Here is a 17,024-nt window from a genome sequence, read left to right on the forward strand (position 1 = left end):
ATCATTTTTAAAAGTATCTCACATGCTATAAAAGGTTGGAGACCCCTGGATTAATGGGAGTCATTGAAAGAGGCTATTGTGATGGCGAGTTTGATGGACTAAGACCACGGAGGATGACAGAGTGTCATATCAGAGGAGCCCTTTTCATTTCTCAACACTTGGGGCGGCTGTATTAAACCCCTCGGCTTCTCTCACGAGAGGGGGTTTTCCACCAGAAACCACCACACAGATCAGGGATGTATGTTTTAAGAGACAGGGCTTAAGAGGGAAGATAATGTGTGATGTGTTTGTTATTGTGTAGAGCAGGGCCAACGTGTGTGGGCTTAATGGGGGAGAAGAATGCTGACATGTGTACAGGCCATGTATTGACAACTGTGTCTGTTTGTGTCTGTGTGTGTGTCTGTGTGTGTGTCTGTGTGCTTGCATACGTGTGCTTGCCTCTGTATTTTCCTTCATAGGGGGTGATCGGGGAGCTGAGGGTCGTTGGAGACCCTCGGGCCGCTGAAAGACAGTGTGAAGAGGAAGGGGATGACTCGGATGCGGTAAGTGACCCTTGACCCGCCACCGATACAAAAACAGGTGCAACAGCTTAGTGCTTATACAGTTGTTGGCTAAGCAAAGTATAGGGAGGCTAAAACTTACAGTGAACTCTTGGGAACAAACAACCAGTTGTTTCTGTAGGAGTTGGAAATGCTACAGTACATCCCCAAGCCCTGTGATGTGTAGAAATATTCAAAGTTGCCATAGGTACACGATCTACGCAAATTAAGCATATTTGTTTAATATGTGTCAGTTAGTAATACATTTGGCTTGAATTGCATACGTTACATATTTTCGGCATAAATCCCATGTATTTCTGTGATGCATTACATGTTAGTTATCCATTTAGTATTAATAGCATACGTTAGTATGTATTAATAGCATACGCCTGTGTATTTCTGTGGTGTTTGGATGTTGTGTGCAATTAATGAAGGAACATTCCTCTTGATGCATTCACTAGGAAGGAAACAGGAGCAAACGGGCTGACATGGGGAGGGACCAACCTGAACTTATCTAATAAGAAACACTTGTTTTTCTTAGTTTCCGTTGTAAAATGTTTTGCTACGATTTGTGCTAATGAATACACCCCTGGTGTCTCTCCTACCAGGCTTCAGGAGACGACGGAAGCGGTGACGAAAGGATACCGGACGAGGAGAAGAAAGGATCGGTATGATCATTTGACAAACATTTTAGTGTTCACATTTGGTTGCCATCCACAAACAAGCACGTTCGTTCCATCTAAGCAGTCTTGTGTTTCCTGTTCCCTTTTGGGTCTACACTATTGGAGGCCGTGATCTAAAACCAGGTTGTCTGTGATGTTTCAAAGTCAGAGTTCGAACGGGACGGCTTGACTATGTACTGGTTGTAGGAAGTTTGGAAATGTCGCCATATGATGGGTTTTCACTACAATGTTCGCTCATAGTTGTTGTTGTGACTCCGTTGTAGGAAAGTAGTTTGTGAATAATAGCTACATAATGAAGATGATGGATCTCTCTCTCTCTCCCCCCTCTCACTTTCTCCCTTAGGGTACATCCATATGGGACGCAAAGATACGAAAATACGTGTTGGTTGAAGATGTCAGACTGACAGTTACGGTACGTGCTCTGAAATCAATTTTACCTGTATTTGTTGGCGTTCACCCACAAGCATGTGAAATTATACCTTTTGATTTGTCAGCACCGCTCTTTCTTCTCATGAGCAGCCCATTCCCTATATACTGTTGTGCACTATGTAAGGAACTATGTAGGGCACCATATTCAAATGACACCCTGTCCTGTTCACTACTATAGTGCACTATATAGGGAATAGGGTGCCATTTGTGACGCAACCATCCGCGTCATCGGATTTTAAACATATGGTCAACATGGAAACCGAGTTATCTGTAGGGAGCTGGATACGGTATAGGGAGGTGGTACGTTGTGGGGAATGTATATAGCCCGGTTTCTCTGCGGCGTATCACTTGGACAATGTCCTAAACTAACACAATCGTCGTCCATCTAGCTTAGTAGGACTCCGTAATACCTCTGTCAGTGCTGTTGTAGCTAATACCCTCCCAACAAAATACAACGCTGTGGAAGACTAAAGAGGAAACCAGATGTCTGGTCCAGGTCAGGGTGATGATATCTCCAAGTTTCTATTTTGTTATTTTGACTGCTTTCTCAATCAGACTTAAGTTGAGAGCACAGCAATAGAGAGGGATGCAACGGAAAGAGATGGTGGGGAATGTTGTGCCTGTAGCAGAGGTCTAAAACTCCCTTTTTGTCCTGCCAAGCCTTATTATCATCGTATGGAACAGCTGTGGATTTGGAATATTATCTGTTTCATTACATTGCTTAATGCCTGTCTGACTTCCGCTCAAGTTTGGACAAGCAAAGACGGAAATGCAGACACTTTTCCATTGTGTGACTGACGGCAGGTTTTAGCGTGATTGATGGACTTGCAAGTTGTCATCGTCACATGGTGCACTAAGGGCAGGAATGCAGTCAAATCCGCACTGCAGGAAAACGACAACATTGTTCCTGCACCATTAAAGGGCTGGTTATAAGTGTGCGGGAAGTGATGTTGACATGCAGGTTTACTACCGTGCAGGTTCTATTGAATATTCCACCCATACGCTTAGAAATGTTGAGGGTAAAAAAAAAAAATTGGCAGGATGATCTACCTATTGTCAAGCTTAAGTTCCATTTTACAGTCATCTGGATGAAAGTGCATCTAATTTAATATTTCTTTTTTTTTAAGACCGCTCGTGACAGTGAAGTAAACATACTACTTATTTCATTTACATTTCTAATTCAATTGAGTCTCAAAATGTAGACTCTGGGATTAGGCATGTGTGTAATCGGAGTGCGAATCTGCTCTTTGTGCCATCTTTACCTTGTTTGCATCAACTTTGTGATCTAAATAGTTTAGTTCTTAGCACAAGTTTCAATCTGCAAGTGCAAAATTGGGCTTGTGTCATCTATGGTTAAATTAAGTTGTGTTTTCAAATCAATCACCACCCGGAGCCTCATCTATACCCGCTCTCCTCACTCCCACCTCTCAGAAATTATGAATGCATGGGAGTATAAGTGTGTGTCTGTTTTATTACATATATCCCCTTGGATCGCTCATATAACACTCACCAAGCCATATTCTCCACATAGTTGACCTCAGGCCCTACAATAGGAAGAATGTTTGCCCATAGAGGAAACTGGTTAATGAAACAGTAAAGAATTCCATACCTTTTCTTTCACATGCCCCCCTCCTGCCGTCTATCCATCGTCCCACCCAGTGTTCCCCTCTCAGATTCCACTGGAGAAAAATACGAAACTTTTCACCTGGTGAAGAATGAGCTTAGAAAATGTGGGTGTTTGGTGTCATCTTCCTGAGTGGGACAAGTATGGAAATGGCCTCTTCTCTTCCACCCCTGCATATTCCCCTACCTCTAGAGCACTAGTGGGGATGGCAGAACTTTGCCAGTCCTTCCTTGTCTCTACTCCTTAACACACACACACACCTAGACACAAACACACTGAAACACACCCACACACACTGACACACACTCAGACACCAGCTCCTCCACTCTATTATTTGACCCCTATCTGAAGAGCTGGAACCCAAAACGGGTCACATTCCTGTTGCCAGACGTGTTCCTCCCGACCAATATAATTGCTGCCTGTCGCCATCCCATCCGCACCCAGTGGGAGAATGTACGCCCACTGTCTCGCTCACTGAGAGAAGAAAGAAAAGGGGGATGGGAAGGAGGGGAGTCCAGACAATTGTCTTTCTTGGCCCTTTGACTCTCTTCCCATCCCCCTTCTCTAAGCTTGACACCTGTTATTTGATCAGCCCCCCCATGATCAATGTTAGTAGCTACCCTAACATTTTGCGGTGTAGTGAGTACATAAACTTATGCGGGGCACTACTACATATCTGCTCTTTTTATAGTTTTTGTCGTCAAGTAAACCGTTGTGCATATTATATAACCTACATACGGACACTGTATTGTAGATGTGTGTATGTATGGGAAAACATAGGAACTTGTGCACTATACAACTCCCTATACCCTTCAGCTCAACTCACTGTTGTATGTTCATAATGACCACACATAAACGGCACGCCACCGTCAGAGCTACTTGCAACACCACTGTAGACGCTACCTCACAGAGGGGGAGAAAGTGTGTTTGCTTGGTCATGGGTATTCATTTGTTTATGGTAAGTGAACCTGAGCAGTTTAACAAGGTGTGCATAAAAATGAAATTACATAATGGACACCAGACACTGCTAGTCTGCCAAACATTAGCGCACTACCCCATAACAAAAATACAATTTCACAAAACATATACATACATAGCTCCTTAAACTACAAATGGGCTGCCTTTTTGGCAATATTATGGAAGAGGGGAAGCCAACATTGAGTATTTAAGTACCAACTTTGTACCACAACATAAACATGTACTCTTTACATTTGGTCATTTTTGTGAGGGAACTACTGGTCAAATACCCATTAAGCAATACTAAGTCAGTTGGGAACTTTGTTTCCTTGGAGCTGGATATATTTTTATGTTTTCATTCTCCCAGCAATTTGGTTGTATTATCACCCGATAACAATTTTTAACATTAACTTGGCTACATCCCAAAACATGAACTCCATAAATGTCATTGTTTTCTTTGTTCGAGAACAACAAATACTCATGTCGCATTATTAGGGATTGTTATTCTTAGATTCTTACAAATAAATCAAGCATAGATTGGTAACTTTTTTGCTAATTTAACACACAAATTACAGGGCATGAGACAAAAAGAATGGCATGCCGGTCAAAAAGAATGGCACAGATTGACCTCGGAGACACCGTGTCGGTGTGGTGCCCTCCCTGAAAGTCGTGAGAGGACAAATTTGCGCTGTGACTGATTGTCTAGAGCTGTGGGCCCAGTTAGCCTTGGATTCTCCTCGACAGTCATGTTTTTCACCCGTGTTCTACCATTCTTCCGGGGCCCTCTCCTGCCTTGTCTTACTGTGCTGTGTGGTGGAAGCTGGAGGTCGGTATCTGCTCCGTGACAGAATGTCTAGATGTGCTTGGCTTGCTAGCCCAGGATAAACCCCCCTTGGTAGACTCGCCACCTGCGATTTCCTGGTCTACAGGGCCCGCTGCTGCTGGTCTACAGGGCCCTCTGCTGCCTCACTGTGCGGTAGCCTACTGCAATGTGACTGTGCACATTGACCAGATCCACACACCGGGGGAAATCCCTGTCAGCACACACCTTCAGGGCTATTGAACACAGTGGGGTCCTAACTAAGGAACCAATGCTCGGGCACACACTTGGTTTCTGATTCTAGTAGACCAGTAGGCTACAGCTGAACATTTGTAGGGCATTTGATCTTTTAATTTGTTAACATTTTAATTGGTTAATTGTCTTTTTTTTCTTGCGAATTGTTAGATTCAGTGGTTTAAAATGGGTGTTTTTGTACTACAAATGGTTTTAATTGCTGCTTATCTGGTGTATGGCGCATTGCATAGTCTGTTATCAAAAACAATCTCATCTCCTTACCCCAAAGATACCGACAAACCCTACTTTGACTAATAGTACAGCAGATTTTATCTTTCAGAGAGGTTTGATTGTGTCACCATTTGATTCCTACTGTGACATGCTCATTAAACTTTCCCATCTACAGTGTTTGTTAAAAACTGTGTTTATTGTATCAGATTACTTGAGTTTGGATTATTTTAAATCTTCTAAGTGTAGAGAGAATTTAGGAAGCAACAAATCAAGGTGTTTAATTATTCTTCTGCTCTTGGTGTCACTAAACATTCACCTGAACCCACTCCTATTGGCTATGGATGAACTTCCAATACTGTGCCATAGCTGGGGAAATCTTATTAAACTGTTTCAGCAAGGGCTGCCGATCTGAAGTTTCATTGTTGTTTCCGGACATGTAGGGAATCGTGCCAGACCTTAAGATCTTGGTTGGGGGTCCGGGTATGTATGTGTTTATGTGAATATATATGTATATATAATTTGTAGAGGAAAGTAGTATGTATATTGATATGTATATGTGTGTGTGTCTATATTATTATGTGTATGTATATTTGTATTTTTATTGTTGTGTGTATGTCAGTGGGGGCTGCAGTGGGGGATGGTTGGGGCGGGGTAGCGTGGGTGGCGTCGGACAGCTGGAGATCATGTTTGTGTTTGCCGTTCCACTGGTTCCGCTCTGGTCGTTGTCGTGGGCCCGTACTCCCTGGTTGGGGTGCAACCATCCTCCTGTGGTGTACATGTGTATCGCGAGAGGTTGGTGGCTCGTTGGTTATGAGGGGCGGGCTTGTGGTGGTGGCTGGAACGGAATTAGTGGAATGGAATCAAGTATATGGTTTCCCTGTGTTTGGTGCCATTCAGTTTGCTTCGTTTCGGCCACTATGAGCCGTCCTCCCCTTAGCAGCCTCCACTGGGTGGGTGGGTGTGTGTGTGTGTGCATATATATGTATATATCATTATTATTTGTTTGTATATACAGTACCAGTCAAAAGTTTGGGCACACCAACTCATTCAAGGATTTTTCTTTATTTATGTATTTGGGGTAGCAGCCTCTAAGGTGCAGGGTTACGTAACTGGGTGGAAGCCGCCTATTTAAGTCGGATGGCTTTGAGATAGAAGCTGTTTTTCAGTCTCTCTGTCCCAGCTTTGATGAACCTGTACTGACCTCGCCTTCTGGATGATAGCGGGGTGAACAGGCAGTGGCTCAGTTGGTTGTTGTCCTTGATGATCTTTTTGCCCTTCAGAAAGCACAACCCTCTGAAGAGCCCTGCAGTTTTGGCAGTGCAGTTGCCGTACCAGGCATTGATACAGCCCGACAGGATGCTTTCAATTGTGCATCTTTAAAAGTTTGAGGGTTTTAGGTGCCAAACCAAATTTCTTTAGCCTCCTGAGGTTGAAGAGGCACTGTTGGGCCTCCTTCACCACACTGTCTGTGTGGGGTGGACCATTTCAGATAGTCAGTGATGTGTATGACGAGGAACTTGAATCTTTTCCCCTGCTCCACTGCGGTCCTGTCGATGTGGATAGGGACGTGCTCCCTCTGCTGTTTCCTGAAGTCCACGACCAGCTCCTTCGTTTTGTCAACATTGAGTGAAAGGGTATTTTCCTGGCACCACACTCCCAGGGCACTCATCTCCTCTCTGTAGGCTGTATCGTCATTGTTGATAATCAGTCCTACTACTGTAGTGTCGTCTGCTAACTTGATGATTGAGTTGGAGGCGTGCATGGCCATGCAGTCATGGGTGAACAGGGAGTACAGGAGGGGGCTGAGCACGCACCCTTGTAGGGCCCCTGTGTTGAGGATAAACTCAGTCACTGTATCAGTGTATTTGTCAATGTTATTTTCAGAGGCTACCCGGAACATATCCCAGTCCGCGTGATCAAAACAATATTGAAGCGTGGATTCTGATTGGTCAGACCAGCGTTGAGTAGTCCTTAGCAAGGGTACTTCCTGTTTGAGTTTCTGCCTATAGGAAGGGAGGATCAAAATGGAGTTATGATTTGCTGAAGGGAGGGCAGGGGGAGGGCCTTGTAGGCATTCTGGAAGTTGGAGTAGCAGAGGTTGAGTGTTTTAGCAATGTGAGTACTACAGTACAGTCAATGTGTCGATAGAACTTCGCTTGCGTTTTCCTCAAATTTTCTTTGTTTAAAATTCCCAGCTACAATAAATGCGGATATGTTGTTTCCAGTTTGCATGAAGTTCAGTGAAGTTCTTTGAGGGCCGTCGTGGTATCAACTTCGAGGGTGGGAATATACACGGCTGTGACTATAACCAAAGACAATTCTCTTGGGAGATAATACGGTCTGCATTTGATTGTGAGGTATTCTAGGTAAGGTAAACAAAAGGACTTGAGTTTCTGTATGTTATCACGAAACATACACCCCCACCTTTCTTCTTCCCGGAGAGTTATTTTTTCCTGTTGGCGCAATATACTGAGAATCCAGCTGGCTGTATTCTCTCAAAGACTAGAGAGCCATGTTTCCGTGAAACCGAATATGTTACAATCACTGATGTCTCTCTGGAAGGAGATTCTCGGCCTGAGCTTGTCTACTTTATTATCCAGAGACTGAACATTAGCGAGTAATATACTCAGAAATGGTGGATGGTGTGCTCAGGACAAGAAACATCACTGTGTTTCACTTTGTATTGACTTATCGAAGTCCTTCGACACTGTTGACCATGCCCTGCTGTTGTATAGACTTAAAAAGGTTGGTTTAGTGTTGAATCATTGATTGGATTGGTTCCAAAACTACCTATCTGACAAAACAGTGTGTAGCACAGGAGGGTATAAAATCAGAGTTTCGAAGGCTTACGACAGGAGTTCCCCAGGTCTGATCCTTTTTATACTGTATATACATTATATAGGGAAGACTTGACTCTGCCAGTATCCATCTGTATGCGGGTGACACAATTATTTATCCTGTCACATTCTGTCACTAATATTGAGATGGCTTTTCAGGACTTTTGATGCAGGAAAACTAAACGTATGGTTTTCACTTCACTGAAGGTAAACAGATGTAGTCACTTGCCAGGGCAGCAAATTGATAGGGTCAACTCTTTGGGATTTGGTTAGATGAAAATATGAGTTTTAAACCGAACATTTGAAAACTTGACCCAGAAACTGAAATTGGGGGTTTTATTTTAAGAACAAATATTGTTTTTCATTGTCAGTCAGTCAAAGGATGTTGTTCAAAGCACTTTTTTGTCGGTGCTGAATTATGGTGAAATTATTTATATCCAGGTCTCGGCAAGTACCTTAAACTCTGGACACATTTATCACAAATACTAGATCACTCACGCATCACTGTGATTTGGATGCCATGGTGCAATCAGTTTAGGCTCTTCAGAGGAGGAAGGGGAGGACCATCCTCCTCCGTTATCATTTTTATTTAAAACTATGCTAAATATAATCACGTCACCAAATAATTGATTAAAACAAAATGTTTTGCAATGAAGGTCTACAGTAGCCTCAACAGCACTCTGTAAGGGAGCACCATGGTGTAGCTTCCATCCTCCTCTGGGTACATTGACTTCAATACAAAATCTAGGAGGCTAATAGTTCTCACCCCCATCCATAGATATGCAAAGTAACTATGACAACTTCCGGAGGACGTCCTCCAACCTATCAGAGCTCTTGCAGCATGAACTGACATGTTGTCCACACCATATCAAAGGATCAGAGAATTAATCTAGTACTGAAGGCTAGCACAGCAGTGCATAAAATGTGGTGAGTAGTTGACTCAGAGGGAAAGACAATAGATGAACAGTTTAGAACAAATTATTTTCTTCCAAAATAAAGAAGGAAGAGATTTCACTTTGTTTCACTTAATTAGCTAGCAAATACAGCTAGCTAGTTTAGCCTACTCAAACACCCTGCTCAATCAGGGATGCTATGTTAGCTCGCTGGCTATGATTATCCAACAGAACACTGGAACGCTTCTAAGTCAAGGTAAGCTTTTGGGTTTTACAAATGTATTGCTACCCGGACCCGCCGGTGTAAGTGCTAAACTGCTTACTGACGACACTGTAACGTTACTGCGTAATTGTAGCCGATTTACTAACACGTTAGTTCTGTTAGCTATGTTGACTATGACTTTACTTAAGCTAATATGGTGACAACAATGTAGATTGTGTGTAGCAGTTATGATATTGTTTGGCTTGGAAAAGTGTTGTGCAATGACGTCCGCAGGTGAGAGGAGGAGAGTGCAAAGGAATACAACATGGCTGTTATGAAAGTGAACTGTGTACACGTGATCAAGGGTGTATCCATTTTGCCGATTCTGTTGAAAAACATTTCTTAAACAGAGCAAAACAGGGATAAACATACCTGAATTCAATAGAAAATCTTGTTTGCAACTGTTGGATAAATGATTACATCGTATATCAGATACATACAGATAAGACCAACATTGCACCAACAGAGATGGTCTCCTCGCTTCGCGTTCTTAGGAAAATATGCAGTGTTTAGTTTTTTTAATGTATTATTTCTTACACTGTTACCCCACAAATCTTAATTCTTATTACATACAGCCGGGAAAAACTATTGTATGTAAGAGTAACGTCATCTTACCAACATTACAACCAGGAATATGACTTTCCCGAAGCGGATCCTCTGTTTGGACCACCACCCAGGAAAATGGACCGGATCCCAGCAGGTGACCCAAAACAACGGCACCGCAGACGGAATGGTCTTCTGGTCAGGCTCCGTAGACGGGCACATCTCTCACCGTTCCCGAGTACACTATTCACCAATGTCCAGTCTCTTGACAACAAGGTAGACGAAAGTCGAGCAAGGGTTGCCTTCCAGAGAGACATCAGAGATTGTAACATTCTTTGTTTCACGGAAACATGGCTCACTCAGGATACGTTATCAGAGTCGGTATAGCCACACGGTTTCTTCACACATCGCGCCGAGAGAAACAAACATCTCTCTGGTAAAAAGAAGGGCAGGGATGTATGCCTTATGATTAACAAGTCGTGGTGTTATCATAACATACAGGAACTCAAGTCCTTTAGTTCACCTGACCTAGAATTCCTTACAATCAAATGTCAACCGCATTATTTTCCAAGAGAATTCCTTTCGATTATAATCGCGGTTGTGTATACGCTGATTCGGTGAGCGAGTTTATTAGCAAGTGCATCGGTGATGTTGTACCCACGGTGACTATTAAAACATTCCCCAACCAGAAACCGTGGGTTGATGGCAGCATTCACGCAAAACTGAAAGATCAAACCACTGCTTTTAATCACGGCAAGGCAACCAGGAACATGACCGAATACAAACAGTGTAGCTATTCCCTCCGCAAGGCAATCAAACAAGCTAAGCGTCAGTATAGAGACAAAGTAGAGTCGCAATTCAACAGCTCAGACACGAGTCGTATGTGGCAGTCTACAGTCAATCACGGATTACAAAAAGAAACCAGCCCCGACGCGGACACTTGTGTCTTGCTCCTAGACAAACTAAACAACTTCTTTGCTCTCCTTCACCGCAGCCAACGTGAGTAAAACATTTAAACGTGATAACCCTGGCAAGGCTGCCGACCCAGACGGTATCCCTAGCCGTGTCCTCAGAGCATGCGCAGACAAGCTGGCTGGTGTGTTTACAGACATATTCAATCAATTCTTATCCCAGTCTGCTGTTCCCACATGCTTCAAGATGGCCACCATTGTTCCTGTTCCCAAGAAAGCTAAGGTAGCTGAGCTAAACAACTATCACCCCGTTGCACTCACTTCCGTCATCATGAAGTGCTTTAAGAGACTAGTCAAGAATCATATCACCTCCACCCTACCTGACACCCTGCCCTAACAAGAGAATACCAATGTAAGAATGCTGTTCATCGATTACAGCTCAGCATTTAGCACCATAGTACCCTCAACTCGTAAATAAGCTCCAGACCCGCTCTGTGCAGCTGGGTCCTGGACATTGAAGGGCCGTCCCCTGGTGGTCCGGGTAGGAAACATCTCCAGCCTGCTGATCCTCAACACTGGGGCCCCACAAGGGTGCGTTCTCAGCCCTTTCCTGTACTCCCTGTTCACCCATGACTACGTGGACTGCACGCCTCCAACTCAATCATCAAGTTTGCAGACGACACTACAGTGGCAGGCTTGATTACCAACAATGACGAGATGGCCACAGGGAGGAGGTGAGGGCCCTCAGAGTGTGGTGTCAGGAAAATAACCTCACCGGGGGCAAACTACCTGCCCTCCAGGACATCTACACCACCCGATGTCACAGGAAGGCCAAAAAGATCATCAAGGACAACAACCACCTGAGCCACTGCCTGTTCACCCCGCTATCATCCAGAAGGCTAGGTCAGTACAGGTGCATCAAAGCTGGGGACCGGGAGACTGAAAAACAGCTCCTATCTCAAGGCCATCTGACTGTTAAACAGCCATCACTAACATTGAGTGGCTGCTGCCAACATACTGACTCAAATCTCTAGCCATTTTAATAATAAAAAAATGAATGTAATAAATATATCACTAGTCACTATAAACAATGCCACTCTATATAATTGTTACATACCCGACATTACTCATTTCATGTGAACAGCTGAAGTGGGAGGTTTACATACACTTAGGTTGGAGTCATTAAAACTTGTATTTCAACCACTCCACAAATGTCTTGTTAACAAACTATAGTTTTGGCAAGTCGGTTAGGAAACCTACTTTGTGTATGACACAAGTTTTTTTCCAATAATTGACATAAGACAGGGAATTTTTACTAGGATTAAATGTCAGGAATTGTGAAAAACTGAGTTTAAATGCATTTGGCTAAGGTGTATGTAATCTTCCGATTTCAACTGTATAAACTGTACTCTATACCATCTACTGCATCTTGCCTATGCCGCACCGCCATCGCACATCCATATGTACATATTCTTATTAATTCCTTTACACTTGTGTGTATAAGGTAGTTGTTGTGAAATTGTTAGATGACATGTTAGATATTACTGCACAGTCGGAACTAGAAGCACAAGCATTTCGCTACACTCACATTAACATCTGTTAACCATGTGTATGCGACCAATAAAATTTGATTTGAAGAGTGTGCAATGCAGTATTGAATGTGTTACTGTTTGTCGATGTCTGTCACCTTACATTTTTCTCTCGACCTGTGTGCACCTACATTGTAAACTTTTTATTCATAAGCTATGTTGTAGCAACCTAATGATGTGTATAGGACAAATTTGAGTATCATGTTGTAGCCTAAACCTATCGCTGTTACAATCAACTGGGGGAATGGAATATGAATAAAAGTCATCTAATATGCTGTAATAGACACAAGGCCATGCTCATGAAAAAAAATTCCACTGACAGCTACTGCGTGCAATGGACCTCTCTCTCCTCCTGGCTAAATCACTGATACACTTTTGTGTACAAAGCATTGATCGGGCAACTCCCTTTGTATTTCGGTTCCTTTCTGACCAGATCAGTCACTCAATACATTCTTCGTTAAGAGTTGCTTGATCATTGCTCGACAGCCATTTTCAAGTCTGTAACTAGGCTACTCAAGAACATTCAATGTCATCTTGGTAAGAAACTCCAGGCCTTGTGTTTAAGGTTATTGTCCTGCTGAAAGGTGAATTTGATGACAGGCATACCCATAACATGATGCAGCCACCATCATTCTTGAAGCGGGGTGTGTCATGTTGGATTTGCCCCACACACAACGCTTTGTATTCAGGACATGAAGTTAATTTCTTTGACACATTTTTTTGCAGCTTTACATTAGTGCCTTATTGCAAACAGGATGCATGTTTTGGAATATTTTATTCTGTACAGGCTTCCTTCTTTTCACTTTGTCATTTAGGTTAGTATTGTGTACTAACAACAATGTTGTTGGTCCATCCTCAGTTTTCTCCTCTCACAGCAATTAAACACTGTAACTGTTTTAAAGTCGCCATTGGCCTTGGTGGAATCTCTGAGCGGTTTCTTTCCTCTCCGGAAACTGAGTTTGGAAGGACGCCTGTGTCTTTGTAGTGAATGGGTGTATTGATACACCATCCAAAGTGTTATAACTTCACCATGCTCAAAGGGATATTCAATGTCTGCTATTTTTATTTTTACCCATCTACCAATAGATGCCCGTCTTTGCGAGGCATTGGAATACCTTCCTGGTCTTTGTGGTTGAATCTGTGTTTGAAATTCACTGCCAAACTGAGGGACCTTACAATTATCTGTATGTGTGGGGTACAGAAATGAGGTAGTCATTCCAAAGTCATGTTAAACACTATTTTTGCAGACCGAGTGAATAGATGCAACTTCTTTTGTGACTTGTTAACCAAATGTATACTCGTGGTCTAATTTAGGCTTGCCATAAGAAATGGGTTGAATACTTATTGACTCAAGACATTTCATGTTTTATTAATTTGTACACACAATGGGCATTGAATGGGTGTGAATACATTCTAAAGGCACTCAATGAATTAGCCATTTGAGAATGATTCGTTGCTGCATTTGGCCATTCTACACCATTTGATAGCACCATATCACACTAGGGTTATAAGAACTGAACCGATGGACATGGGGTCATGACATTTGGTATGTAAAACGTATGTATATGTCCTTAGAAGTTTATCTGCTGCATTCAAAGATAACCAACCTACAGCACTAGGCTGAACTTCACTTGCGTCCTTGCTTCATCCTGGTGGTAATGAGAGAGAAACATGGTAATGCTTTCACTGATTGCACATAAAAGGTCCACATGATAGAGTGCTTGCTTTGTTATGCAACTGATCTTGTGTCCTTTCTGTCATTCTGTGAACCCCATTCATTGCTGCTCACACCTATATATATTTATTCGTTTTTTTTTCTCTTTGGATCCCATCTGGATGTAGTTTTATGTTGTTGTTTTTTTAATGTTGTTTTACCGTCTACCTCCAGACTACTCCAACGTCATCACGCCCCATTCAACAGCCCCCGGTGACCCGGAAACAACCAGAGGTGTCTCCTAAGAAAGAGAGGGGTGAGTTCTATAGGTCCTAGTCTAGACAAGGCAGACTGTGTGGGTTTACAAGACCACTAGTCTCGTTGTTAATAATATTAATATATAATTTATGTTATTGATTTGTTTTACATGCATCTGTATTATGTTTTCATGTAGTAACAGTGGCCACTGATAAATATTGACATTCACCAAATTTGACATGAAGGTTATGATATTATGAGAAGTTACTAAAATACTACAGGTGTTTTTACATTAAGCCATGTCTTTATAACATTGCTTTACAGAACAATTGATGTGATGTTTTGTAGGCATGGAAGTAACTGCTGACAAGGGATGTCAAAGTTAACGCGTTAATCGCATCGCCATTTCTTCACGCAAGGACACTTTTAAGCGAACATGTTTTCGCACAGACCCTTTTAAGCCCAACACACAACATGCTCTGTGCAGTGTGCACTTGGTAGCGCTGTCTGTCTCTACTGTGGTACTTCAACAGCCACTATGCGTGCAGCTTTGAGCAACCATTTTGAAGGAAGATTAACCTGAAGTTAAATCATACACATTCCCATTTCTTTACATAACATCAAAAACATCCGAGCTGCCAGTGTAACGGATGTGAAACGGCTAGCTTAGTTAGCGGTGGTGCGCGCTAAATAGCGATTCAATCGGTGATGTCACTTGCTCTGAGACCTTGAAGTAGTAGTTCCCCTTGCTCTGCAAGGGCCGCGGCTTTTGTGGAGCGATGGGTAACGATGCTTCGAGGGTGACTGTTGTTGATGTGTGCAGAGGGTCCCTGGTTTGCGCCCGGGTATGGGCGAGGGGACGGTCTAAAGTTATACTGTTACACCAGCTCTCTCGCATTGGCCTTGAGACACACGCATTTGAGCCTCTTCTCACGATCACACGCCACACCTCTATCTCACGCATTGAAAAGTACTGTTTTTAAGTCCATTGTCTTGTGCGTTAACTTTTCAAATGTGCTTCAAATCGTTTTAAAATAGCATCTGCAACAACACCCGCGGAACCTCTATCATAACCTGTCTTGCCCCAGCACTGTGAACCACGGCACATTAAAGCATTTGATTGGTCTCGTTATGTTAGGGATAGGATGTGCGTTTTAAATAAACCCCCCTCAAGATTAGAGTGGAGTTGAATGGAGGGGGGAACGTTCTCCGCTGAGTTTATAGAACTGTAAAACATTTTTTTTAAAGCAGCACGGTAGCGCTGTTTTATGTACAATGTCAACTAAATGAGGTTGCTGTTACTCCCATGCCTTTTGCAGAATGCAGCCTTTTGACAGCATGTCCTAAAGTCAACTTAATACACATGTATTAGTCCCCTCGTTTGGTGATTGGTGTTTAAGCTGTGATCATGAAAAGGCAGCAGACAGCCCTACAGTCTGTTTTAAGCAGGGGAGTTTGGTAGGGTGACCTGATTTGTAACTGTGAAAATAATTTTGTCAGACAGATTGGGAACCCAAAAGTGTAAATGTGATTCTAGAAGTGGGACAATACATATAAACATTATTTGGTTAGGGTGTAGGGGCAGATTTATGTAGTCTTGTCTTGAGATTTGATTATTTATTTACTTTATTTAGTCTGATCAGCTGAACAATTCTCATTCTTAACAAAGAACACTTCTGTTATTCCCCAAACTTTTATTATTCCAATTTTGCCAGCGTCTAATATGCCTACTTGTGCCTTTGAAAATGAATTGTATGAATCTATGTATTTTTGCAGCCATTCGTGGACAGTTTTGAATAAGCATTGGATATTAAATGCTCCAGGCCATTTTAGGTTTGTGCACATGCTAGGCAGAGATGGCGGAAGGGGACTCACAACTCATAAACACATTGTATATTGTGTCTATGTAGATTAAGATGATGGCAAGGATCTTGAACTACTAGGCATAAACCACCTGAATATTGATATTCATTTTTGAAGGTTGTAATGATTGAGAAGTTAATTGTTATAACAAGAACATTTTCAAACGCCCAGCACTTCGCTAACCCTCCAGGAGTACAAATAAAAAATAAATACAAATAAATGGAGAGCAAGCAGGATTTTCTTCCAGGCTGATTTTAATAATTCACCAAAATTACGAAATGTTTGTGTCCTTACCTAGAAAGCAGTCTATGTACAAGGAGACTGCAATCTATAATGTGGTTACCCACTCACTGCCATCAACCATTAGTATTTCATGTGCAGAGCATTCCCACTGACCTTCCCACTGCTTCTCCATTTGCCTGTCTCCTCATCTAATTTCATTACGGTCTGAATAAAGTGTCAAAACACCTAAAAAAAATACTTGACATTTTATCCCGCAAAAGTCGCTAAGTAACGAAGTGGTCAACATTTAATATTCAAAGCTTTCTGAATACACGTGACCTGTGTTTTTTTCCCCCCACTCTGGTCGTAGGCCTAAGCCATGTAAAAAATACATAGAATTGCAGGAAATTAGCTTCAAAATGTTACAGACCCCCTTCTAGGCTAAATCTCACTCCAAGCGTTCTTAAAAAGTTGG

The 17,024-nt window shown here is 42.5% G+C and overlaps 1 protein-coding gene across 4 annotated transcripts in view; it reads left to right on the forward strand.

Moving 5' to 3' along the window:
- The window catches only part of LOC139396223 (collagen alpha-1(XVIII) chain-like), a 173,204-nt gene that overhangs the window by 102,748 nt on the left and 53,432 nt on the right, over nt 1-17,024 (forward strand). For all 4 annotated transcript variants that reach the window (XM_071143381.1, XM_071143364.1, XM_071143369.1 and 1 more), the window contains 4 exons: nt 459-542; nt 1,148-1,207; nt 1,566-1,634; nt 14,441-14,522. In XM_071143381.1, the coding sequence (XP_070999482.1) occupies nt 459-542; nt 1,148-1,207; nt 1,566-1,634; nt 14,441-14,522 (295 nt within the window). The remainder of the gene's footprint in view (nt 1-458; nt 543-1,147; nt 1,208-1,565; nt 1,635-14,440; nt 14,523-17,024) is intronic.

The sequence above is a fragment of the Oncorhynchus clarkii genome, chromosome 3 (assembly GCF_045791955.1).
Source record: "Oncorhynchus clarkii lewisi isolate Uvic-CL-2024 chromosome 3, UVic_Ocla_1.0, whole genome shotgun sequence".
Taxonomy (NCBI): domain Eukaryota; kingdom Metazoa; phylum Chordata; class Actinopteri; order Salmoniformes; family Salmonidae; genus Oncorhynchus; species Oncorhynchus clarkii.